General features: G+C 41.4%; 1 protein-coding gene across 6 annotated transcripts in view; it reads right to left on the minus strand.

Annotated features, from left to right (window-relative positions):
• Nucleotides 1-27,288, minus strand: part of UNC13B (unc-13 homolog B) — an 837,582-nt gene that overhangs the window by 69,841 nt on the left and 740,453 nt on the right. For 5 of the 6 annotated variants that reach the window (XM_033936000.1, XM_033936037.1, XM_033936007.1 and 2 more), the window contains 2 exons: nucleotides 23,544-23,667; nucleotides 6,637-6,693 (listed from right to left, as the gene is read on the minus strand). In XM_033936000.1, the coding sequence (XP_033791891.1) occupies nucleotides 6,637-6,693; nucleotides 23,544-23,667 (181 nt within the window). The remainder of the gene's footprint in view (nucleotides 1-6,636; nucleotides 6,694-23,543; nucleotides 23,668-27,288) is intronic. The other variant, XM_033936018.1, reaches the window with a different exon arrangement.

Genomic DNA, 27,288 nt, shown 5'->3' on the forward strand with positions numbered 1-27,288 from the left:
CTTGTGGAGTGGGATGATGTTAGCTGTTTACCATTTAAAATAACATAATCTAGAATCCGTATACCTGCAATAATCCGTATACCTGCTTTCAAACGATTTTAAAACCGCCAATTTGAATCTTGGAGTTTAGCCATAAAGATTGATTTGTTGATTTATGTATTGGGTTTGGAGTTAAACTGCTGACATAACGCAATGTTTTCCATGTATCCATCAATATTCTGTTCTCTTTATATTTTCTAGGCATCTTAACACTGAGAACATGAGATAAGTTTATAGGAAACATGAGTCGCCATTCCAAATACAACCAATCTGGGATATTTTCCATGAGCTCTGGGAGGACCCAATACATACCCTGGCGTAAAATATAGGCTTGATGATACCTATACAAGTTTGGAAAATTTACCCCTCCCAGGAACGAGACTTGGGAGTTCTGATCAACAAGTCGATGAAGCTGTCCATGCAATGTGTGGCGGCAGCGAAAAGGGCGAACAGAATGCTTGGAATGATAAAGAAGGGGATCACGAACAGATCAGAAAAGGTTATCATGCCGTTGTACCGAACTATGGTGCACCCTCACCTGGAGTACTGTATCCAGCACTCGAAAAAGTCCAGAGAAGAGTGACTAAAATGGTTAAAGGACTGGAGGAGTTGTCGTACAGCAAAAGATTAGAGAAACTGGGCCTCTTCTCCCTTGAACAGAGGAGATTGAGAGGGGACATGATCGAAACATTCAAGGTACTGAAGGGAATAGATTTGGTAGATAAGGACAGGTTGTTCACCCTCTCCAAGGTAGGGAGAACGAGAGGGCAATCTCTAAAATTGAAAGGGGATAGATTCCGTACGAACATAAGAAAGTTCTTTTTCACCCAGAGTGTGGTAGAAAACTGGAACGCTCTTCTGGAGCCTGTCATAGGGAAGAACACCCTCCAGGGATTCAAGACAAAGTTAGACACATTCCTGCTGAACCAGAACATATGCAGGTAGGGCTAGTCTCAGTTAGGGCGCTGGTCTTTGACTAGAGGGCCACCGCTTGAGTGGACTGCTGGGCACGATGGACCACCGGTCTGACCCAGCAGCGGCAATTCTTATGTTCTTAGTTGCTCCAAGAAGCAGTCATTTATGACATCTAGGAATTTTACCTCCCTAGCTCTCCCCAATGTAACATTTAACCAGTCAATGCTGGGGTAACTGAAATCACCCATTATAGTGTCACCCATTTCTCCAGCTTTCCTAATCTCTGAAAACATTGCTTCATCTGTCTGCTCATTTTGTTCCGGGGGATTTTAGTATAACCCAACCTTTATATTCCTTCCCTTCACACATGGAATTTCTATCGATAAGGATTCCACACTGCTCTCTATGTCATGCAGAATGTTTATTTTATTTTACTCAATTCTCTCTTTAGCATATAGCGTAACCCTCCTCCAATTTGATCTACTCTATCCTTGCGATATAATTTGTACCCAGGTAACACAGTGTCCCATTGATTGTCCTCCTTCCACCAGGTCTTTGAGATGCATATTATATCTATCTCATCATTCAGCGCTATATACTCTAACTCTCCTATTTTATTTTTAAGGCTTCTAGCATTTGCATACAGACATTTCAAATTGTGGTTTTTCCTTGCAACTACAGTCTGCTGAAAAGACAGTGAAAATTTGAGTCTTTTACTCTGCCTTCCTCTTGAACCCGCCTGGCTTTCTTTCACCATTATTGGAACTAGAGAATGACACGGTAGCGGTTTACCCGCGGCTACCGTGTTTAGCCGCGGGTAACCCGCCAAAACAGGGAATGAAAAATAGCAGCCTCTGCGGGGACGGGAACAAGGCTATTTACCGCCCCGTGGAGCAGTGAATGGTCTTGTCACTGCAGTGAGGCATCAAGGATCGCGCGGTCCCCACAGCCCCCACCCGCCCACCGGCTCGATCGTTTAACCAGCTTCCTCTCTCCACCTCACCTTAGTTTGCCGGCTTTCTTTTTCGGTGACTAGCATGCTTTCAAAGAGCTGCGCATATGCGCGGCTGCTCAGTATTCAATCTTCTGCTCTGACCCAACCGGAAACAGGAAGTTGCAGCAGAGCAGAAGATTGAACTTTGAGCAGCCGCGCATGCACGGCTCTTTGAAAGCGTGCCGGTCACCGAAAAAGAAAGCCGGCAAACTAAGGTGAGGTGGAGAGAGGAAGCTGGTTAAACGATCGAGCCGGCGTGCGGGTGGGGGCTGCGGGGACCGAGTGTTCCCGGCTCACACAAGGAAGGAGGGAGTGAAAGGGAAAAAGTTTCTCTTCCTTGGAAATAGATTCTGAAGTGACCTCATCAAAGAAGACCAGAACCAAATGTACAAGAAATCCCTTAAACAATGTCAAAAGAGCCCAAAAGAGAAACTGCTACTGCCGTGAGACTCCATTATTGAAGGAATCAACTTGAAATCACAGTTCAAGAGACAGGAAAAGGTTAAATGCCTCATGGAATCCTCAGCCACAATACAAACCAAATTGTGAATGAAATCAGAGCAGACAGTAAGAATTATAAAATTGATGTCTAATGCTGAGGCATTAGAAATAATGCCTCAGCAATACAATTTTCAGAAGTTCTATTTGCTCATGGTAAGGGAGAAGAGAGACTGCTAGTGATGGTGGGGGGACTGATAGAAGATATGAAAGAAGGGTGGTAGAAAGGAACAGATGGTAAAGGAGGGAGGGAAGGGTGGTGGTGGAAAGGAATATAACAGACATTGAAAGAGGGTAGAGAGGAACAGACCCTGAAGGGAAATGTGGAAGGCAGAGTGGGGAGAAGATGCTGGAAGGGAAGAAGACAGATGCCAGACTATGGGGGAGCGGAGGGAAGAAGATGGGTGCTAGACCAATTGTGGGAGGGGGTGAAAGGAGAGGCACAGTAACAGCAAATGGAAGACGCAGAGAGAAGACACACAGTGGATGGAAGGAATTGAATGAGAAGATGTGGAAAGCAGAAACCAGACAACAAAGGTAGAAAAAAAAATTCTATTTATTTATTTATTTTTTGCTTTAGGATAAAGTAGTATAGTAGTTGTGTTGATAAAAATTTATAAACAAAGCTCTGTCAGCTGAACATCTCTTTCTCTAGTTCAGCAGCCAGAACTTTGATTTATAAGAAAGGAATAAGCTAAATATTGCAGTACTGAGGCTTATATGGAAGCTGCGGGGACGGTGACGGGGCGGTGAATGGGTGGCAGTGGCAGTAACGGGGCGGTGAAAGGGATGGAGGTGAAGGGAACGGTGGTGACGGGGCGGTGCAGAGGATGGTGGGCCGGGGACGGTGCAGTGACGGGGACAGATTTTTTCCCCGTGTTATTCTCTAATTGGAACCTCTCTGCCGGGACTCCTTAAATATCCTGTTTCAATAGTATCTTCCAAGGACGCCTTACACCGAACCATCTGTTCCGCTTTCCCCCACATCTCAGTTTAAAAGCTGCTCTATCACCTTTTTAAAAGTTAGTACCAGCAGTCTGGTTCCATTCCGGTTAAGGTAGAGTCTGTCCTTTTGGAACAAGCTCCCCCTTTCCCAGAAGGTTACCCAGTTCCTAACAAATCTAAATCCCTTATCCCTGCACCATCGTCTCAACCACACATTGAGACTTTCGAGCGCTACCTGTCTCTTGGGTCCTGCGCATGGAACTGGAAGCATTTCTGAAAATGTAACCCTGAAGGATCTGGATTTCAGCTTTCTACCAAACAGTCTAAATTTGGCTTCCAGAACCTCCCTCCCACATTTTCCTATGTCATTGGTACCTACTTGTACCAGGACAGCTTTATAAGAAAGGAATAAGCTAAATATTGCAGTACTGAGGCTTATATGGAAGCTGCGGGGACGGTGACGGGGCGGTGAATGGGTGGCAGTGGCAGTAACGGGGCGGTGAAAGGGATGGAGGTGAAGGGAACGGTGGTGACGGGGCGGTGCAGAGGATGGTGGGCCGGGGACGGTGCAGTGACGGGGACAGATTTTTTCCCCGTGTTATTCTCTAATTGGAACCTCTCTGCCGGGACTCCTTAAATATCCTGTTTCAATAGTATCTTCCAAGGACGCCTTACACCGAACCATCTGTTCCGCTTTCCCCCACATCTCAGTTTAAAAGCTGCTCTATCACCTTTTTAAAAGTTAGTACCAGCAGTCTGGTTCCATTCCGGTTAAGGTAGAGTCTGTCCTTTTGGAACAAGCTCCCCCTTTCCCAGAAGGTTACCCAGTTCCTAACAAATCTAAATCCCTTATCCCTGCACCATCGTCTCAACCACACATTGAGACTTTCGAGCGCTACCTGTCTCTTGGGTCCTGCGCATGGAACTGGAAGCATTTCTGAAAATGTAACCCTGAAGGATCTGGATTTCAGCTTTCTACCAAACAGTCTAAATTTGGCTTCCAGAACCTCCCTCCCACATTTTCCTATGTCATTGGTACCTACTTGTACCAGGACAGCTGTCTCCTCCCCAGCACTATCTAAAACAGTTTAGAGTCATCACATACAATCACGCCCAAGTCCCGCTCTTTTGTCGTGCACATAAGCTCTTCAATCCTTAATCTGTACCGTTCCCTTGGGTTTTTGCAGCCCAAATGCATGATCTTGCATTTCTTAGCATTAAATTTTAGCTGCCAAATTTTAGGCCATTCTTCAAGCTTCGCCAGGTCTTTCTTCATGTTATTCACACCATCCGGTGTGTCTACTCTATTGCAGATTTTGATATCATCTGCAAAGAGGCAAATCTTACCCGACAACCCTGTTAAAATGAACAGGTCCAAGAACAGAACCTTGAAGCACACCACTGGTAACATCCCTTTCTTCAGAGCGATCTCCATTGATCACTATCCTCTGTCACCTTCCACTCAACCAGTTCTTGACCCAACCTGTCACTTGACCCATCCCGAGGGCACTCAGTTTATTTATTAGACGTCTGTGTGGAACACTGTCAAAGGCTTTGGTAAAATCTAAATACACCTCATCTAGCGCACTCCCTCTATCCAATTCTCTGGTCACCCAGTCAAAGAAATTGATCAGATTTGTCTGACAAGACCTACCTCTAGTGAATCTAAGTTGCCTCCGGTCCTGTAATCCACAGGATTCCAGAAACTTGACCATTCTCTGTTTTAAAAGTGTTTCTATTAATTTGCTTACCACAGAAGTCAGACTTACCGGCCTGTAATTCCCTACTTATTCCTTACTTCCACTTTTGTGGAGAGGGATCACATCTGCTGTTCCCCAGTTCTCTGGTACTACTCCTGACTTTAGAGACTCATTGAAAAGGTCAGTCAGCGGAGCTACCAGAACTTCCTTAAGTTCCTTTAGCACCCTAGGATGTACACTATCCGGCCCCATTGCTTTGTCTATCTTTATTTTAGCTTGCTCCTCACGAACACAACCCTCTGAAAATTGATCAGGGTCTATTACTCCTCCACCCTATTCACGTTTGTCTTCTGTGGTCCCACTCCTGGTGCTTCAGCCGTGAACACAGAACAGAAATATCTGTTAAGCAATTCGACCTTTTCTTTATTAGCTTCTACAATTGAGGTCCATGTAGGAGAGGAAGTCCAAAGGAAAGCAAAAGAAATCAATCGGTTATCAAGACAGAAAAACGATGACAGCAGACCACCAGTATGGCAGAAGAAAGTTTGGCTTTACCAATTATAGGCATTTTTTATGCCAGTCTGATGTATATTTTGCTCAATTGCAAATTCTTTGAGCATCTTTCACAAATGGCAAGTCTTTTATGCTGAACACAGTCTTATTGCACCAGCCAAAAAAAAAAATATATCTTTGTGATGCAGACATTTGCCGAAACATGGCCGCATTGAGTTATTGCCATTCAATAAACTTTCTTCTGCTTACTGGTGGGTCTACTGTCATTGTTGTTCTTTCTCAACAAACATGCAGGAGAAGGCAATTCTAATAGATTCTTGTTCTGGGATCATTTACTCATAATAGGGCATAATAGATCAATGCATTAAACAGACAGAGGTAGAATAGAGTATAGTGCCATATACATTAAAACCAGGATTTTGAACTTAACTTTGTAACGAATGAGAAGTCACTGCTTTTCAATCAGCAGAAGAACCTCATGTAGGGACTTCAGAAATTCCAGAAAAGTTGAGCTTTGCCCAGGATCACACACATGTTGATAAGAGACCTGGCAGGATACTTACCATCAAAACAATATCAATTTACATTCTAAACTCCAGTCTCTGGTATACAGTTCAAAGGTACAGAAAATGGTGGTCGTTATCTGAAAATCTCATATTTCTTACATTACAAAAGAAATCAGTTTACAAGTAGCTAATTGGGGCGTTGCATGACTAACTGACCTTTGAAAACTACTAGCAAATCCAAGATCAAAGATGAATTCTAGGGCAAAACTTAGGCATAGAAGATATAACAAAGCAAGCAAGAATAAAGTAAATCTAAGTTGATCACCCTTTTTGGTTTAATCTTACAGATTGAATTCAAAGGGAAAATGAAACCATGCAATACATAGAATTGGCAATATTCATTCCAAGAAACAGTTACAGTTTAGTACAGTGTAATTTACAAATACAGCTGGTAAATCATATCATATCTCAACACAAGATCATGCAGAAGCAGCTACTACAGGTAAGTCATGCACTAAAGCTATACCTTTAATTTTGATAATTGTCCCAGTTCTTTAGCAGCACTGAAAATCAACTGTGTTCCCTATGATTGCATGTAATAAAGATAAAGATTAAGCATTAGACATTAAGCGAAGAAAGCCTAATATAATATACAACATTCTGTACTATTGAATAAACTTTTAAAGAATTAGGCACCTTTTGCACAGATATAAAGTGAAGTTGTTTGTAACAGTTACTCTCTGATGACAGCATAGAAGAGTGATAAAAACATGACGGCAGATAAAGGCCAAATGGCCCATCCGCAGCACCCACTATCTCCTCCTCTCCCTATAGGCTAAGGTTTTTTACATCTGTATTAAGGTCATAGAGTATTATTGTTCTAAGCTAAGGCTCTTAACACTTGAATTGTGAGGTCATAGAGCTTTATGGTTATAGAAACAGGATGGCAGATAAAGGCCAATTGGCCCATCCAAAGCACCCACTATCTAAACTAAACTAAACTAAACCTTAAGTTTATATACCGCATCTCTTCTTCTCTCTAAGACAGGGGTGTCAAAGTCCATCCTCGAGGGCTGCAATCCAGTTGGGTTTTCAGGATTTCCCCAATGAATATGCATGAGACCTATTAGCATACAATGAAAGCAGTGCATGCAAATAGATCTCATGCATATTCATTGGGAAAATCCTGAAAACCCGACTAGATTGCGGCCCTCGAGGAGGGACTTTGACACCTCTGCCCTAAGAGATCCCATGTGTCTGTCCCACACTTTCTTGAATTCAGACACAGTCTGTTTCTATCACCTCTACCAAGAGACTATTCCAAGCATCTACCACTCTCTGTAAAAAATATTTCCTCAGATTACTCTTGAGCCAATCACCTCTTCCTTATTATTTTTTATTTTCAAATTTTACATAAAGTGTACAAAATACTAAAATACAATTGATGAATACAGAATATCACTTTTATATCTAATACATCATGTTTCTAAATATATTTTTCCCCCTCTCCCTCCCCCCACCCTTCTATTACTTTTCATATATTATTTTTTATTTTCAAATTTTACATAAAGTGTACAAAATACTAAAATACAATTGATGAATACAGAATATCACTTTTATATCTAATACATCATGTTTCTAAATATATTTTTCCCCCTCTCCCTCCCCCCACCCTTCTATTACTTTTCATTCATATATTACATATTGTATAACTTATTATAACATATTATGTAGAAATTATTTTCATTATCCCCCCTCTATGTGCGTCACAAAAAAGATATTTAAAAGAAGAAAAGAAGAAGAGAAATCCTACTATTTATTCATTGCAGTATTTTGTCAATGGCCCCCATATTTTTATAAATTTAGTATATGTCCCTCTTTGTATTGCTATTGTTCTTTCCATTTTAAATATATGACATATTGTATTCCACCAAAATGTATAATTTAGGTTATTATAATTCTTCCAATTATTAGTTATATGCTGAATGGCAACCCCTGTCATAATTAATAAAAGCTTGTTATTTTCTGGTGAAATTTGACTTTTTTTCCTCATCATCATTCCAAATAATACCGTATCATATGATATTGCTATATGATTTTCCATCAATTTATTAATTTGTGGCCAAATTGAATTCCAAAAAGTTTTAATGTAGGGACAATGATACAGTAAGTGATCTAATGTCCCTGGTTCCAGATTACAGTGCCAGCATTTATTGGACTTAGAACTGTCTAATTTTTGCAAACGTGTAGGGGTCCAAAAAACTCTATGTAATAAAAAGAACCAAGTTTGTCTCATAGATGCTGACACTGTACATCTCATTCTCCAAGACCAAATTAGTTGCCATTGAGATGCATTAATTTGATGCTTAATCTCAATGCTCCAAATATCTCTTAGACCATTTTTTGGTTTTTTATTCAAATATCCAGATATTAATTTATACCACAATGCGGCTTGATGTCCTAGGAAGTCTGCTTGAAAACATAAGAACTTTAAACTATATTGATTATTCAATGTTTTCCATTCAGGGAACCCTACCTGAATGGCCTGCTTCAATTGCAAACATTTAAAACTTTGTGTTTTATTAAGACCAAATCTATGTTGCAATTGTGAAAAATCTAGCAGTTTACCTTCTGAAATAACGTCATCTAAAGATCTAATGCCTGCAATAATCCAGTTCTTCCAAAGGATTTGAGCTCCGCCAATTTTGATCTTGGAGTTTATCCATAGAGATTGATTAGTTGATTTGTTTATTGGGATAGGTGTTAATTTACTTATAAATCTCAGCGTTTTCCAAGTATCCATTAAAATTTTATTTTCTCTGTATCTTCTAGGCATGTTAATACTTGGAAGGTGAACTAAATTTAGAGGAAACATAAGGCGCCATTCCAAATATAACCAATCTGGTGCATTATCTATAAGTTCTGGGAGGATCCAATACATACCCTGACGTAGAATATAGGCTTGATGGTACCTATAAAAATTTGGAAAATTTACCCCTCCCTCCTTAATTGATTTTTGCAAAGTTACTAAGGCTATTCTAGGTGTTCTACCAAGCCAAAGAAATTTCGTTAAAATGCTATTAAGCTTTTTATAAAAGGACCCCTGAAAATAAATAGGTATCATACTCATTTGGTAGCAAACTACAGGCAAAATCATCATTTTAATAGTTTGAACTCTCCCCCACCAAGAAATATGTAAGGGGTTCCATTGCTCACACAACTCCGTAACTTTTTTTAATACAAATTTTTCATTTTCTTTTACGGTATCTTCAATTGTATTTTTAACTTGAATGCCAAGATATTTAAATCCTTCTTCCTTCCATATGAACGGAAAATCTTTAAATAGTCCTTTTACACAATGAACATTTAAGGGTATAATTTCAGATTTATTCCAATTAATTTTATAACCTGAAAATTTACCAAACTTATCAATTAATTCCAATAAAGAAGATAAGGTAGATTCTGGATTTTTCAAATAAAGCAAAATATCATCAGCATAAGCCGAAATTTTATATTCCATATCTGAATATGGAATACCCTGTATCTCCCCCGTTTGCTGTATTGCTAACAATAAGGGTTCTAATATAACATCAAATAACAAAGGAGATAAAGGACAACCCTGTCTAACTCCCCTCCGCAATTGAAATCCATCAGATATCATATTATTAATATTTAATCTTGCAATCGGGAAGCTATACAAAGTTTTTACCATTTGTATAAATCCAGAACCTATACCAAACCATTCTAAAGCTTGATACATAAAATTCCATTCTACCCTATCAAACGCTTTTTCTGCATCCAAGGAAACTGTAAAAGTTGGTTCATTTATTTTTTTTGATAAATTTAACATATGAAATAATAATCTAGAGTTATTAGAGGAATGTCTTTTAGCAACGAATCCCGTCTGATGCATATCTATAATATGTGGGAGAGCTTTGGCTAATCTCAAAGCCAAAGTTTTCGCCAAAAGTTTATTATCCACATTTATTAAAGATATAGGCCTGTAGTTCGAAACCAAAGTAGGATCTTTATTTGGCTTAGGCAGAACAATTATTATTGATTCAGCCATAGTACCTTTTATATCACCTTTTATAAGTTGTGTTTGATATAAATTTAGTAAATGTGGGGAAAGGATATTTTGAAATGTTTTATAAAATTCTACTGTATAACCATCACCACCTGGAGCGGATCCAACTCTAAGAGATCTCAATGCTGTTTCTAATTCTTTTAATGATATAGGTTCATCTAAACTCCGTTTTATATGATCAGGAACCTTAGGTCCATTAATTAAATCTAAAAAATTTTTACCATCTTTTTGTCTCTCCAAATAAGGCTCAGAAGAATACAGATCTTTATAAAATTTTAGAAATTGTTTTAAAATTATATCTGTTTGATTTGTTATTATACCATTATCATCTTTTATCCCATTAACATTAGTTTTCCTTTTTTTTGCTTTAAGATAATTTGCCAATAATCTCCCCGCCTTATTAGAATTTCCATAATACACTGCTTGTTTGGAAAACAAATCCTTTCTTATCATTTTTGAAGTTAATTCATTATATTTACCTTTTGCTTTCAAAAGAGCTTGCAATATCTCATTTTCCCATTTGTTTATCAATTTAGCTTCTAATATTTTGATTTCTTTTTCTAATTCTATATATTGCATTTTATTCTGTTTCCTAATAAAAGCTGAATATGATATAATATTACCCCTCATAGTTGCTTTAAATGCATCCCATACATTCTCAATAGATGTATCCTCCACTAAATTCATTTGAAAGAAATCATTAATTTGTGTTTTAAAATTTTCCAAAAATTTATCATCCACAAGCAGTGCATTATCAAATCTCCAAAGAGGTCTACCCTTTTCCAATTTATCCAATTGTAATTCTATCCATATTCCTGCATGATCCGAAATAATAATAGGATCTATGGAAGCTTTAATCACCTGTTGCATTTCATTTGTTGAAACAAAAATATAATCTATTCTTGAAAATGATTTATGAACCTGTGAACAAAATGAAAACTCCTGATCATTAAAATGAAGAATACGCCATATATCCTTCAAATCGCATGATTGAGCCAGATTATCTAAACCTAAAGATTTTATACTTTTACTTGGTTTTTTATCCAATAATGGATCCATTACAGCATTAAAATCTCCAGCCACCACTAAATTAGAAGTAGCCAGTGGTAACAACATATTCTGTAATTTTTTAAAAAATTCTGATTGATTCGAATTAGGGGCATAAATATTAAACAACGTCAGGGCATTATTTCCCATACCTATATCAACATGTATCCATCTTCCATGTGGGTCTGAATTTATTACCTTAATCTTGGCCATACATTTTTTATTTATAAGAATTGCTACCCCTGTTTTTTTACCCTCTGCTGGAGCAAAAAAACATTCTTTTATCCACCCACCCGTTAATTTCTGTGATTCTTTTGTATTAAGATGAGTCTCCTGCAGACAGTAAATATCCGCATTTTGCTTTTTTAAAAATGCTAATACTTTTTTTCTTTTGATTACATGATTCAGGCCATTGACATTAATAGAGTATATCTTAAAAGACATTATATATTTTAAAGCTTATCAGTATAATCTTCTTCCCCTCTTCTTTCATATTTAGAATCCAAAAAATGTTTTCTATGACACACATATTTACCCTTGAAGTATCCAATCCCTTATTTATTTTTTCCTTAATCATTCTAGTAAATACCCTCTTTTTCCCTCCCTTTCTCACCCAATATAATGACTGCTTAAGGGTACACATTGGAACTGCAACCCGAACATTCTCCTCCCCTCTAGGCAACCAATATTCAATCAACATCCCCTTCTATCTATCTATATTAACCTTTAATATCTTTAGTCATTTTTTACTTCTAACATTTCATTAATGTATCTTTATCCTTTTATCAATTTTTAATTTATATTTCCCTAGTATTATAATTTACATCATAAAATTTTATCTTAAACATATATTTAATATGGTATTAATATTTTTTTCTCTATCTTATTCTTTCTCTCTTTATATTTTTATTGTCTTTTCTTTAGATCATATTTTTCTTTCTTCAGTATTTCAATATCTCATACTTTTATAATTTTTCACAATATCATCAAAACCAATCTTAATGTTTTATGTTAAAATGTCATAGGTTCTGATTTAGAAAGAAAGGCTTTTAGTTTTTCTGGATCCTCGAAATACAAGGATTTATCTCCAGATGATACTCTCATTTTTGCCGGATAATATAGTCCATATTTATATCCTTTTTCTTTTAATTGTGGTCTCGTGTCTAATAGTCTCTTTCTTTTATTTGCTGTATTTTTAGCAAAGTCCGGCAAAAACCATATTCTGGATCCTTTATAATTTAGATTTTTGTCTTTCTTGGCAGCATTTAATATTTCTAATGCTTGTTGGTATCTAAGCATTTTGAATATTAGTGGTCTTGGCCTGCCTTGATTTTCTACATTTTTAACTGGGATCCTATGCGCCCTTTCTATTTCTAGTGGTTGTTTTAAATCCAGTTGTAATATTTTTGGAATTAAGTTTTCTAGAAAATGTATAGCATTTTTTCCTTCTAAATTTTCTTGTATTCCAAAAAGTTTAATATTTTTCCTTCTTCCTCGATTCTCATAGTCTTCCAGTTGATCTTTCAATTTATTCAATTCCAGACTGTCATTTTTGCATCTATTTGCTTCACCTTCTATGACCTCCATTTTAGATTCTAATACAGTTGTTCTTTTATTATTAACTTCCATTTGTCTGTGGATGTTCAATATTTCTTCCTTCATTTCAGACATATTGGTTACAGTTTCCTTAAGCATTTGTTTGATTTGTCTTAGTTCTTCCATAACTTCTGCTTTACTTAATATGTCAGGTTCTTCAGCAGGAAGTGGGATCTTGCTTGGTGTTATTTGATCCTGCTTTTGTCTTTTTGCTGACATACCAGCCTCATTTTTATTTTGTCTGGTACTTGCCATATTCCTGAATTTATTTTTATATTTTTGCAGATTTTACCTTTTCCACAATCTTTATGTTCAATGAGATTTTTGTCCACAATATGTACAATATTCGCCTTTGATGTTATGTTGTTAAGGAATAGCAAACTTCTTTTTTTTTTTTGGATCTCTTCCTTCAGGATTTCTTTCTAATTTCGTTGGAGGGTAGTTTCTATTGGCACAATTTTCACTAGTAGAAAAATCAGCTCCTTACCCTCAGGATTTATCTTCAAAAACGGCAGAGGAGGGCTATTTCAAACTGTCTTAATTTTTAGCTGATAGGCACTGTCCTCTCACCAAAATTATTTGAAATTGAGGAAGCTTTTATCTTTTTCCTTCTGTTTTCAGCTAGTTTAATGTCTGTTTACAGTGGTCTTCCAGCTTCTTTTAATTTTTATCTTTCAGTTCATTAGATATCTTGGCCCTCAACACCGTATCTCTTCAGTATTGAGAAATCTCTCTTTCTCTTTTTTGCCAGTGAGGTAATAACAGATTCTCTTTTTAGCTTTTATTCCCTCAGAGCTTTATTTTATTTTATTCTAGTTTCTTCAGGTGGAGGATAATATCAGTTTTCACAGTTTTCCTCCACAATTATTTTTGTTGTCAATCAGCACAAAATAAAACAATTTGGTTTTTATCCTTAGGGCTTTGCTTTAACTGCCATATTTTTATCTTTGACAGGCACCAGCCCTCCACCGAAATTATTCTGAAGAACTTTCCCCTTTCTTTACTGTTATTGACTTACTCAGTGTTCAATAGTTTGCCCTCATTCCTTCCAGTGTCTTATTCTCAATGTCTCTCTTTACTTCTTAAAAAGAAACCGGCGAAAAATCAATTAATCTCTCTGACTCTCTGACTCAGCGCCGGAAGGAAAGGGCCGTTCTAAACCGCCACAGCTCCAGAAATCAACTGACAGCGGCCGCACATCGATATCAATCTTTCTTTTACTTTTTTTTTTCTTTAAAACGTTAGTAAGTTCAAATTTTTTAAACAGCCCTCTCTACTCCCGTGCCGCATCAACACAGAGAGAAGCTGGTAAAAAAAAAACAGCTGCCTTACTTGTCTCTTTCCTTTCAGATATTTTCCTTAATATCGGTGGTTTTGTTAAATTATCTCCGTTAATATAGTTTTATGTTTTATCGATCAGCATTTGATTTTCTCAAAAAAATCAACTCGAAGGGGAAAGTTTATATTAATCTGTTGCCTAGTGAGAGGAGCGCCGCGATCACACGTCCATTTGTGTGCGCGGTAAGCCACGCCCCCTCTTTCGAGCCAATCACCTCTTAACTTCATCCCATGCCTTCTCACTTTGGAATTTCCTTTCAGTTGAAAGAGACTTGCCTCGTGCATATTTATGCCAAACAGGTATTTAAACATCATATCTCCCCTCTTCCGCATTTCCTCTAAAGTATACATATTGAGATCATTGAGTCTGTCCCCGTAAGTCTTATGACACAGACCACTGACCATTTTAGTAGTCTTCCTCTGGACAGACTCCATCCTGTTTATATCTTTTTGAAGGTGGGGTCTCCAGAAGAGGTGCTGTGAGAGGACTTCCAGAGACAAAGAGATCTTCATTGGTAAGACTTTGTGATTAATAGTTTATAAACTTGGGAAAAGGGAATCCTAAAGCATAAGCATTAGGACTTATTTAAAGTACTTTGTCCACTTAGCAAGGGAATTTCAGGGATAGATTTTTTTTCTTAGCATAGGAAGTCTCTTGTTAGTGTACATAGGCAAACATTTCAAGGGGCTATTTTAAAATTGCTATAGTATCAGTATAAAGCATAGCTAATAGGAACCGACATCTTTAGTTTAGACATTAATTCCCAAGTGCCCACTCCAACTCCCACTCACCATCACATGATCTCTTATAGGCCAATTAGAAGGCTAAACAGTAAGCAGCTAATTTCTATTAGCTAGTAAATAGCTCTTAAGAAATAGTCTAAGGAATCCTTGGAGGGTAACGTAACATTTAAAACATTACAAAATAATAATAAAGATGAAACATTACCATAGCTTATCCGGGATCTATTGCCCAAGGTGATTGCTTCTCTGCTGCAGACTTCTGTGCCTTCTCGTTCTTTGAGATCAGAAGACAGAGCTTTTTTGGCTGTTCCTACTCTTTGTTCTATCACCAAAATTGCAAATCGATCACATATGTTCCAAATAGCCGGACATTTACTATGGAACTCGGTTCCAGATTCTATCCATCTGACCTCTGATTTTTTGGCATTTCAGAAAAGTTTGAAAGCCTATTTTTTTCGACTTGCCTTTTCAAATTTGGTTACTTTGTAATCTTGTAATTGCTTGGCTTTTTATTTTAAGGCACATGTGTAAGTTGTTTATTGTAAGCTGTTATTTTAATAATCTGCTATGTTCTGTTTTATTATGAATGTTATGCTTTGATCATGTATGTATCGTTATCTGCATAGATGGTTGATTTGCGGGCTACAATGTTTTAAATAAATAAATAAAATAAACAAACTAGCAATCTTATTGTACATATTCCAACTCTTTTAGCAATTTAACAAAGAAGTCACTAAAATTAAGATGCAGGCAAGTAGCAGTCCAGCAGCAAGATGGAGGCTATCCAGTCTTCTGCACAGAGTGTCACATGTTTGATTATCTCCCAGTTGGTGAGAAGTCTTATGTGTGTACTTGGTGCAAATAGCTCCTTGAACTCAGGGAATGGGTGCGATCTCTTGAAGCTAGATTAGCAGACTTGGAGGAGCTGAGGGAGACCGAGAGGCACATAGAGGAGACCTACAGGGACATTGTAGAGAAGTCCAGTTTGACAGCCTCTGTGCTGCCTTGGAAGAGGGAGGTCTTCTTAAAGGAGAGCATCACCCTGGTGAAGTAGAAAGTAATCCTGTATCCAGGTCTAGCCACAGAGGATGTATCTCCAGGGGCTTCTGCCCAGGAGGGAAAAATTAGGATGACCATTATAGTGGGAGATTCACTCATTAGACATGTAGATAGCTGGGTGGCTGGTAGAAGTGAGGATTGCTTGGTCATGTGCCTGCCTGGTGTGAAGGTGGTGGACAACAAGCAAAAGACTGACCCTTGATCCCACAGACAATACAAATCCAGCCAAAACTAAAAACTCAGTGGAGATGGTGATGTTCAGGATGCAGGTTTTATTAAAAGATGTACAATTTGATAATCCACATAAAATATATCTAGGACCTAAAACTGAAAACTGTGGACCCTAAAAAGTCCTGATATGAGAGCACGTGGATTAAAAACTGAAAATGATGCTGAGCCGTAACTCTGCGCAAATGAAAATTCATTTTTAGTGAGTATAATTTATGGGCAGATTGGATGGACCGTTCCGGTCTTTATCTGCCATCATTTACTATGTTACTATCACATACAATCACACCCAAATCCAAAAAGGAGATAAAACAGCTTTTACACTAGAAACTGGATGAAGGCCGTCAGTCACTTAAAAGAGCATGGTTCGGAACAAGGTACAGTATCTTTAAAAGATATCATTATAGAAGGGAAGACAGAGCATCCCAATAACTTTGGACATGAACACATGACAACCTTTACCACAAAAGATGATTCACAAGAAGTGTGTCTCAATAAATATGTTTTTACAAACAATCAGGGAAGCAGGACTCTAGAGAAGACTATCTGGCCAAGTCAAGAACCGTCAAAACAACAGTTAGGGAGGCCAAATTCCGCATGGAGGAGTCTCTAGCGAAGAAAATCCAGTAGGGAGATAAATCCTTCTTCAGGTATATCAGTGACAGAAATAGAAACACAGGTGGGATAATACGCCAACTATGTAGAAACTGACTCAGAAAAAGCCCAACTGTTAAATGAATACTTCAGCTCAGTCTTCACCCGCGAGGCGCCGGGTCTCGGCCCTCAGCTACAGAGAAGGGATGGCTCAGTAGACCCGTTTAGTAATTTTGAGTTTACGCCCAGCGGTGTCTACTGTGAGCTGTCTAAGCTTAAAGTTAACAAGGCAATGGGGCCTGACAACCTACACCCTAGGGTGCTCAGGGAGTTGAGTGATGTCTTGGCAGAACCGCTATCTGCGCTCTTCAATCTCTCCCTCAGTACAGGTAGTCCGTTGGACTGGAAGATGGCTAACGTCATTCCACTCCACAAAAAAGGATCCAGGATGGAGGCAGCGAACTACAGACCAGCGAGCCTCACATCAATAGTGAGCAAACTAATGGAAACTCTGATCAACCACCAATTGGATACGATCCTGAATGAGGAGAATCTACGGGATCCCCGTCAACATGGATTTACCAAGGGGAGATCCTGCCAATCCAACCTGATCAGCTTCTTTGACTGGGTGACGGGGAAGCTGGATGTTGGGGAGTCCCTGGACATCGTATACCTGGACTTCAGCAAAGCATTCGATAGCGTACCACACCGTAGGTTGCTGAGCAAGTTGAGTTCTATAGGATTGGGCGACACATTGAAGGTAGGGGAGGGTCATTAGGGTGGGCAGACTAGATAGGCCGTGGACCTTATCTGCCGTCTATTTCTATGTTTACAATCAAGAGAATGCAGAGCCACTTCTCTAGGGTGAGAATGGGGCTTTGGAAAAAATACAGGAAGAACAATGGATTGGTTGATTTGAAACTAAGAAACAACCTTAGGCAAGAACTTAGGATGGGTACGGAGAACCACCTTTACATGATGGAAGACAGTGAAAGGTGGGTCCGCAACCAAGGCTTGAAGCTCAATGACCCGACGGGCAGAAGTGAGAGCAATAAGAAACACAACCTTCCAAGTAAGATACTTCAAGTGAGCCATGCTAGCGGCTCGAACGGGGGTTTCCATCAAGCGAGCAAGGACCACGTTAAGATCCCAAACCACAGGAGGAGGTTTAAGGGGCTTCCCATTTCTCACCGAATCACTTTCAAAATTTTATTTCTGGTTTTTAAAACACTAATTTCCAACGAACCTTTATTTATATCAAAAATGATTATTCCATATAACTCTGCACGTACTCTAAGATCATCCTCATCAAATTTACTTTCAATCCCCTCACTGAAAATTATCGGCACCAGACGGAATGATATTTTCTCCGTTATGGCCCCTACATTGTGGAACTCCCTTCCTAATTTTATTAAAAGCGAAAAAGATCTAGTCTCTTTTAAGAAAATTTAAAAACATATCTATTTCAAGACGCATTTGATACATGACACGATATACTCAAATTTTATTCACGACACGATATACTCAAAATTCTTACATTTTACAATAATTAAAAAATTTTACCTTACCCCTTTATTTCCTATTGTTTTTTTCCCTTCTATGTAATTTCTAACAAACAACAAAATTGTAACTTTCCCCTTCCTCCCTACTCAATCATGTCTGTCTAAAAATTGTCTGTCTAATGTCTGACTTATGTAAATTTTATGTAATACCAACATCTGATGGTTTTTAAATTGTACATCGCTTAGATATTGTAATAAGCGATTCATCAAATGTGATTAAACTTGAAACTTGAACATGGAAAAAGCCTTTCATGAAGCGGGAAACCACAGGATGAACAGAGATAGGCTTCCCATCAATCGGCTGATGAAAAGCAGCAATGGCACTAAGGTGGACTTGAACTGAAGAGGACTTGAGTCCAGTGCCAGACAAGTGTAACAGATAATCCAAGACAGCAGATAAGGAGGCCGATAGTGGCTCCTGCTGCCGAGTAGCACACCAGGAAGAAAAACGGGTCCACTTCTGATGGTAACAATGGCGAGTGGACTCCTTCCAAGACGCCTCCAGGATGTCCAGCACAGGCTGGGAGAACTGGAACGAGGGAATTAAGTCTCGAGGAACCAAGCCGTTAAGTGCAGAGACTGGAGGTTGGGATGAAGTAGAGAACCTCAACTCTGCATAAGCAGAGAAGGAAAAATCAGCAGAAGAAGAGGCTCCCTGGAACTGAGTTGCAACAGAAGGGAGAACCACGGCTGTCAGGGCCACCGAGGATCTATCAGAATCATGGTGGCACTCGTGGACTTGAGCCTGACGAGAGTCTTCAGGATCAGCGGGAATGGAGGGAACGCATAAAGAAACAGGTTCGTCCAATCCAGCAGAAAAGTACCCGCCTCGAGCCTGAGAGGGACGTAAACCCTGGAGCAGAAGTGGGGCAACTTGTGATTGAGGGGGGACACGAACAGATCGATGTCCGGAGTCCCCCAACAAGCAAACACTTGACGCAGGGTCAAGGAATGGATGTAGCAGGCAATTGTGCTGGCCCTGAATGTAGACCGCTCGAAGGAATATGTTGCGGCGGATGGCCCAATACCAGAGCTGCATTGCCTCTTTGCACAGGGACAGGGACCCCATGCCCCCAGCACCACTCGGTCGCGAAGCAGATGACAAAAAGCTTTCAGGGCGAGGAAAATCGCTCGAAGCTCCAGCAGATTGATGTGACAAAGGCGGTCAGCACTGGACCAAAGACCCTGAGTGCGAAGACCGTCCAGATGAGCCCCCCCAAGCATAGGCCGACGAGTCTGTCATGAGGACCTTCTGCGGAGGAGCATGAAACAGAAAACCTCTGGAAAGATTGGAAGAGAGCATCCACCAATGGAGAGACTTCTTCAACAAAGGAGTCATGACAATGAGTCAAGAGATTCCGATTCTGGTTCCATTGGGACGCTAGAGTCCATTGAGGAATACGGAGGTGAAGTCTGGCAAAAGTGGTCATGTGAACTGTGGAGGCCATGTGACCTAGGAGGACCATCAGGAGCCGAGCCGGGGCCGAGGCCAGATGGGCCACCCGCTGGCATAAACGAACAAGGGCCTCCTGCCGAGGCAAGAAGGAGCACAGATGAACTGTGTCCAGGACCGCTCCGATGAACTCTAGAGACTAAGACGGACAGAGGTGAGACTTGGGGAAGTTCACCTCGAAGCCGAGAATCTGAAGGAGCAAGATGGTTTGATTCGTCGCTCGCAGAACTTCGTGGCGAGAGGTAGGGAAACACTTGCAGGCCGTGGAGATGCAGGGCCACAGCTACCACAACAAGACATTTCATGAAAACCCTCGGAGAGGCCGCCAGGTCGAAGTTAAAAACACGTTACTGGAGATGGATATCCCCCATCCGGAATCTCATATACCGGCGAGAGGCCAGTTGTATCGTAATGTGCATGTACGCCTCTTTGAGGTCCAGCGAGCACAGCCAGTCCCCCTCGTCCAAGAGGGAGTACAACGTTGAAAGGGTGAGCATCCTGAACTGTTCCTTGACCAGAAACTTGTTCAGAGCATGGAGATCCAGAATCAGACGCAGATCCCCCGTCTTCTTGGGCACCAGAAAGTACTGGGAATAAAATCCCGTATTCCACTGGTAAGGAGGAACCTCCTCGACCACCTGAAGGCAAAGAAGGGCCCGAGCTTCCCGCAGAAGGAGAGGCAGCTGAGACCGGGCAGAAGGAAACTCTCTTGGAGGAAGGTCCGGGGATATGTGACTGAAGTGACGGGAATACTCCTCCCGGATGATGGAAAGCACCCAACTGTCGGTGGTAAGACTTTCCCACAGGGTATAGAAATGATGGCGACGACCCCCGATGGGGAGGGGAGAAGGCTCCAGGGGGAAGCGAGCCTGAAGGCTCAGACTGGAATTGTCAAAAAGACGGCCCAGGCTTCACCGGAGCAGGCGGCTGGGCCTTAGCTTGACGCTTGCTGCGGCCGCTTCGAAGGAGGCCGAGAGAATGCAGGAGTAGATTTCTGCGGATACCTCCGGAGAGGGATTTTGTATGGCTGAGCTGGAGGGGCCTTCGGCTTAAGCCTCACCAGAGAGGCAGACTGTTCGTGTTCCGAGAGGCGCTTGGTGGCCACCTCTATGGAATCATCAAACAGCTCATTACCCACGCAAGGGAGACGATCCTGGAGATTCGGATCCATATCCACAATCCTGAGCCAAGCGAGGCGATGCATGGTGATCGCAAAAGCCATGACCCTCGAGGACAACTTGAAGGCGTCATAGGCCGCATGAAACATATAGAGGCGGAGCTGGGAGAGGGTCTCCTCGAGGCGAAACTCCTGACGACGAGAATCCGGCATGTCCACCCGGAACGAGTGGAGGGCTTCCACACAGAACCGTAGATAGGACGTGAAGATAGTTATAGTTGAGGACACGGTTCGCCATCATTGAGTTTTGATAAAGACGGTGACCAAACTTGTCCATCGTACGGCCCTACCGGCCTGGAGGGACTGCTGCATATACCTTCGAGGGATTGGACTTCTTCAAGGAAGATTCAACTACCAAGGATTGGTGAGAAAGTTGAGAACTCTCAAACCCTTTGACCGGAATCTCCTGTAACGGGACTCCAATTTGGAGGGAATAGCCGGGACCGCATAAGGGGTCTCCAGATTCTGGAGAAATGTTTGCCGGAGAACCTGGTGCAACGGCAAGCGTAGCGCCTCTCGGGGCGGATGAGCAGCACCCATTTCCACCAGAAATTCCTTGGTATAACGGGACTCGACCTGGAGGTCCAGGTTGAGGGCCTTGCCCATAAATGAAACGAGTGAAGGAGGAGTTTCGAGAAGAACGCTCATCCTCCTGCGGGCCAATTGCAAGCTTGTGAAAACGTCCGCTAGGGGGCTCTGTTGGTGACGTCACCCACATATAGAAAATATGCTGCCTGCTTGTCCTGGGATAAACCACTATTGCGGTTTAGTAAAAGGGGGCCATAGTGCAAAATATAGACAGCAGATATAAATTCTCAAAACGGACACATTTTGACCACTAAATTGAAAATAAAATAATTTTTTCTACCTTTTTGTCTGGTGATTTCATGAGTCTCTGGTTGCACTTCCTTCTGACTGTAAATCCAATATTTCTTTCTTTCAGTCTCTTTCTTTCTCTCCCCCCCCTGCCCCCTCTTTATTTCTCTTTCTTCTCTCCCCCTGCCTGCCTGTCTTTCTTTCTCTCTCCCCCTGCCCCCTCTTTATTTCTCTTTATTTCCCTCCCCCTGCCTGCCTGCCTGTCTTTCTCTCTGCCCCTGCCTGAATGTCTTTCTTTCTCTCTCCCCCTGCCCCTCAAGCCATTGCGCCGATTACTCCAGTTCCCCGATTCTCTCTCTCTCCCTGCCCCCCCGAAGCCACCACGCTGATTTTTCCCTGCTTCTCCAAGCCAGGCCTAACGCATACAAGCGCCGGGCCCACAAGCCTTCCCCCTCCCAACATCAGAACTGACATCAGAGAGGAAGTGCCAGGCAGTGATTGGCTGGCACAGAACTTCAACGTCAGAGATGAAGGTTTGTGGGTCCAGCGCTTGTACGTGCCTGGCCAGGCTCGCGGAGGCAGGAAGAATAAGATCGCAAAGGCAACGCATTCAACTCACATTGCCTTTGTGATCTACTGGTCAATCATTATCGGCCATTTGGGCCCCCTGCTCTAAGGTATACATATTCAGGGCTTCCAGTCTCTCCTCATACATCTTTTGGTGCAAACCTCCTATCATTTTTGTCGCCCTCCTCTGGACTGCTTTAAGTCTTCTTATGGCCTTCGCCAGATACGGTCTCCAAAACTGAAAACAATACTCCGAGTAGGGCCACAACAACGACCTATACAGGAGCATCAACACCTTCTTTCTTCTACTGGTTATGCCTCTCTTTATACAGCCCAGCATCCTTCTGGCAGTAGCCACCGCCTTGTAGCACTGTTTTTTTGCCTTTAGATCTTCGGACACTATCACCCCAAGGTCCCTCTCCCCATTAACAGGAGCTAGTGAAGCCTCCTTCCCTCACATGTCACCTATTTTCAGCCCCAGCTCCAAACCCATTTTTATGCCCCAGCCCCCTTCTCCAATCTTTTCCCTTTCAGCCCCAGCCCCCTTTTCTCACCAGCAGCTTTTCCCTCCCCACTCCACTTCCCTGTGCAGTAGCAGCAGATGATGATGATGTCATCAGAGACGCGGCAGAGGAAATCAGAGCATGGGAAGGTCGCGAAGCAGCGTCTTTAGTGTGATGCTGCTGCTGCTGGAGCCAGTAGGTTTGACGGTTGTCTCGCGGTGGGAGGGTCAATGGGGGTTCGGACGCCCCAGGAAGGGGGGGGGAAGGGGGCGACAACGGCGGCGAACTTACAGTGAGGGAGGGAGGGAGTCGAAGCGCGCATGCACACTCTTGCCTGCCAGGGACCTACAGATCATGGAAAATGGAAAACAGAACCACGCAGGTAAGAGTGCGCATGCGCGCTTAGGGTTTTATTATATTAGATACGGTTTGGGTGGTTTATAAGGTTTTAATTAAAATAGCTTCCTGAATCTCTAATCTGGAAAGCAGCACATTATAAACAATATTTAACACAGAATTGATCATTATAAATGGATTCAGCGCCTTATTATGCATGCAGAATGTAATCAAAATGCCTAAGAACTATCCATGCCAGATCCCAGTATTGAAAGCATTAGCTTGGGAACACTGGCTAGGATGGTAAGACAAATAGACAGTGTTACCGTTTGATCTGTAAGAGGTGGGAGCACAATCATCTTTTCCATGGTATTCATAACTACTCTCCACAGTTCCTTCAGTACTCGCTTCAATACTGTCTTCTCACACACTTTGGCAAAGAGAGTCAAGCTGCAGAGAGAACATGAGAACAGTTAGACACGGGATCCTAACAGGGGCATCAGGAAGCAATTTAAAGCCTCATTTACTGAAGGGCACAAAACTTAAGAAAATTGACTTTAACAGCAGGTTTTACTATAATCGTCTGCATTACCAGCCAAATAACATCAGCCCTAATAGAGGCTGTGACCCGAAACAGTGACTATTCTTCCTCTTCTCCCTGCAACAGAGTAGCAATAAACAGTAGCTGCCTGAGGCCTCAGCCTTCCTCCCATCCTTTGCCAATAATTTTGGAGGTTTTCACATGGAAGAAAGTAGCCCCTGTTTCTTGCTACGCAGGGGACTTCAGTTTTGTTCATGGTATTCAAAATCCCTGAATAAGATACCCCTAACCTACATATCTCAACTTTTACACCCCTACACTCATAGAAGGCAACTTCAGCCTTCCCAAAACATCCTATCATCCTCTCCACCACTAGCTACAGCAAAACTAGCTTTCACTAAACACTGAGAGACTAATAGTAAAAAGAAATTATATATGTGGTCAGCGTCAGTCACTAACCGCTAAAGTGCCTTCCCCCCAGTGCTGCTGGCTATTGGAATAATTTTGGGAGGACAACTTGGTGTCCAGCCAGAATTTACATTTAAAATTAAGTGGAAATAGGGAACAATAAACAAGTTGTAAGTGAGATCTTTTTATTCGATAAACTTTTCCTCTCTTCATCAGGTCAGTGAAGAAAGAATGCAACTATCCTTGTTTTAAAATAGCAAAATTCACCTAACTCTTAGGTTGTCTGTTTATACCAGGGGAATAGGTGGCTCTGCTTATCCAGTCTATGGGTATTATTGGAGTGCCCACTTTTTTGCTGATGATGTGCAACTAATAGCAACCCGATCTTTCTACTTAATACCTATTTAATGGCAGTTGCATTGTGGTTAGATCAAAATCATTTAAAACCAAGCCTTCTTTTGAAGACAAAAGGGAAGTGGAACGGGGCGGGGCAAGAGCGGGATGTGAATTTACTCCTGCACAAACACGTACTTCATTTGTGGATAAAAAGAAGCTGGCGTGTACTTAGATTTTGAAAATTCATGTGTTTTAATCAGAAATTTTAAAGAATATCACCAACAGTAGTACAAACTGGGTCAGACCAGTGGTCCATCATACCCAGCAGTCCGATCATGCGGCGGCCCTCTGGTCAAAGACTAGCACTCTGAGACTAGCCCTACCAGCACACGTTCTTGTTCAGCAGGAACTTGTCTAACTTTGTCTTGAATCCTTGGAGGGTGTTTTCCCCTATAACAGCCTCTGGAAGAGCGTTCCAGCTTTCTACCACTCTCTGGGTGAAGAAGAACTTCCTTACGTTTGTACGGAATCTATCCCCTTTCAACTTTAGAGAGTGCCCTCTCGTTCTCTCTACCTTGGAGAGGGTGAACAACCTGTCCTTATCTACTAAGTCTATTCCCTTCAGTTCCTTGAATGTTTCGATCATGTCCCCTCTCAATCTCCTCTGTTTAAGGGAGAAGAGGCCCAGTTTCTCTAATCTTTCGCTGTATGGCAGCTCCTCCAGCGCCTTAACCATTTTAATCGCTCTTCTCTGGACCCTTTCGAGTAGTACCGTGTCCTTCTTCATGTACGGTGACCAGTGCTGGACGCAGTACTCCAGGTGAGGGCGCACCATGGCCTGGTACAGCGGCATGATAACCTTATCTGATCAGTTCGTAATCCCCTTCTTTTATATTTCCTAGCTTTCTGTTTGCCCTTTATGCCGCCGCGGCACATTGCATGGACGGCTTCATCGAGTTGTCGATCAGAACTCTCAAATCCCTTTCCTGGGAGGTCTCTCCAAGTACTGCTCCGGACATCCTGTATTCGTGCATGAGATTTTTGTTACCGAAATGCATCACTTTACACTTATCCACGTTGAACCTCATCTGCCATGTCGATGCCCATTCCTTGAGCCTGATTATGTCACGTTGCAGATCTTCGCAATCCCCCTGCGTCTTTACAACTCTGAATAACTTCGTATCGTCTGCAAATTTAATCACCTCGCTCGTCGTACCTATGTCCACATCGTTTATAAAGATGTTAAAGAGCACGGGTCCATGCACCGAGCCCTGCGGCACCCCACTGGTGATGCTCTTCCAGTCCGAGTATTGTCCATTTACCCCCACTCTCTGTTTCCTATGCTCCAGCCAGTTTTTAATCCATGTGAGTATTTCACCCTCGATTCCATGGTTTGCAATTTTCTGAAGTAGTCGTTCATGCGGAACCTTGTCAAACGCCTTCTGAAAATCCAGATATACAATGTCAACTGGATCGCCCTTGTCCATCTGTCTGTTTACTCCCTCGAAGAAGTGCAACAAGTTCGTCAAACATGATCTGCCTTTGCTAAAACTGTGCTGACTGGCCCTCATCAGCCTGTGTCCGTCAAGGTGATCAATGATGCTATCCTTTATCAGTGACTCTACCATCTTTCCCGGTACCGAGGTCAGAATCACAGGTCTATAGTTCCCCGGATCTCCCCTCGAACCTTTCTTGAAGATCGGTGTAACATTCGCCACCTTCAAGTCTTCTGGAATCTTTCCCGATTTGATCGACAGATTGGCTATTAGTTGAAGCAGTTCAGCTATGGTCCCTTTCAGTTCCTTGATGACCTTCGAATGGATGCCATCCGGTCCCGGGGATTTATTGCTCTTAAGCCTATCAATCTGCCTACATACCTCCTCTAGACTGACCGTCAATCCTGTCAGCTTTCCATCTTCGTTTCCAGCATATAGCCTGATGGGTTCTGGTATGCTGTGTACATCTTCTTCGGTAAATACAAATGCAAAAAAATGTGTTCAGTTTGTCAGTGATTGCTTTGTCCTCTTTTAGCGCTCCCTTTATTCAATGGTCATCCAATGGTCCCACCACTTCCTTCATGGGTCGTTTCCCCTTAATATATCGAAAGAATGGCTTGAAGTTCTTTGCCTCCTTGGCTATTTTTTCCTCGTAGTCTCTTTTGGCCCCTTTTACCGCCTTATGGCACCTGCGTTGATGTTCTTTGTGCTTGTTCCAGTTTTCATCCGTTTTTGACCTTTTCCATTCCTTAAATGAAGTTTTCTTGTCTCTGATCGTTTCCTTCACCACTACAGTGAGCCACGCCAGTTCTTTGTTCTTTTTCCTCTTGGATCCCTTGTTGATACACGGTATATATAGATTTGCGCCTCGGTGACTGTGTCCTTAAAAAGGGACCAAGTTTGCTCTAGTGTTTTTACAGTGCTTAAGAATAGCACTACTGGACCAATGGTCCATCTAGCCTAGTATCCTGTCTTCACAAAGGCCAATCCAAATCACAAGTACTTGGAAAAACCCAAATAGTAGCAGCATTCCATGCTACCTCAACAGAAAACTATTGACTTTTCCGCCAGGAACTTGTCCAAACATTTTTAAAACCAACTATATTAACTGCTCTTACCACATCCTCAGGCAACGCTTTCCAGAGTTTAACTATTCTCTGAGTAAAAAAGAGGATTTCCTCCTATTGGTTTCAAAAGTATTATTCTGCAACTTCTAATATTCTATTTGCTTTCTTAGCCGCCGCTGAACATAAGAATAGTCTTACTAGGTCAGACCAATGGTCCATCAAG

This window comes from Geotrypetes seraphini, chromosome 1 (assembly GCF_902459505.1).
Source record: "Geotrypetes seraphini chromosome 1, aGeoSer1.1, whole genome shotgun sequence".
Classification (NCBI taxonomy): Eukaryota; Metazoa; Chordata; class Amphibia; order Gymnophiona; family Dermophiidae; genus Geotrypetes; species Geotrypetes seraphini.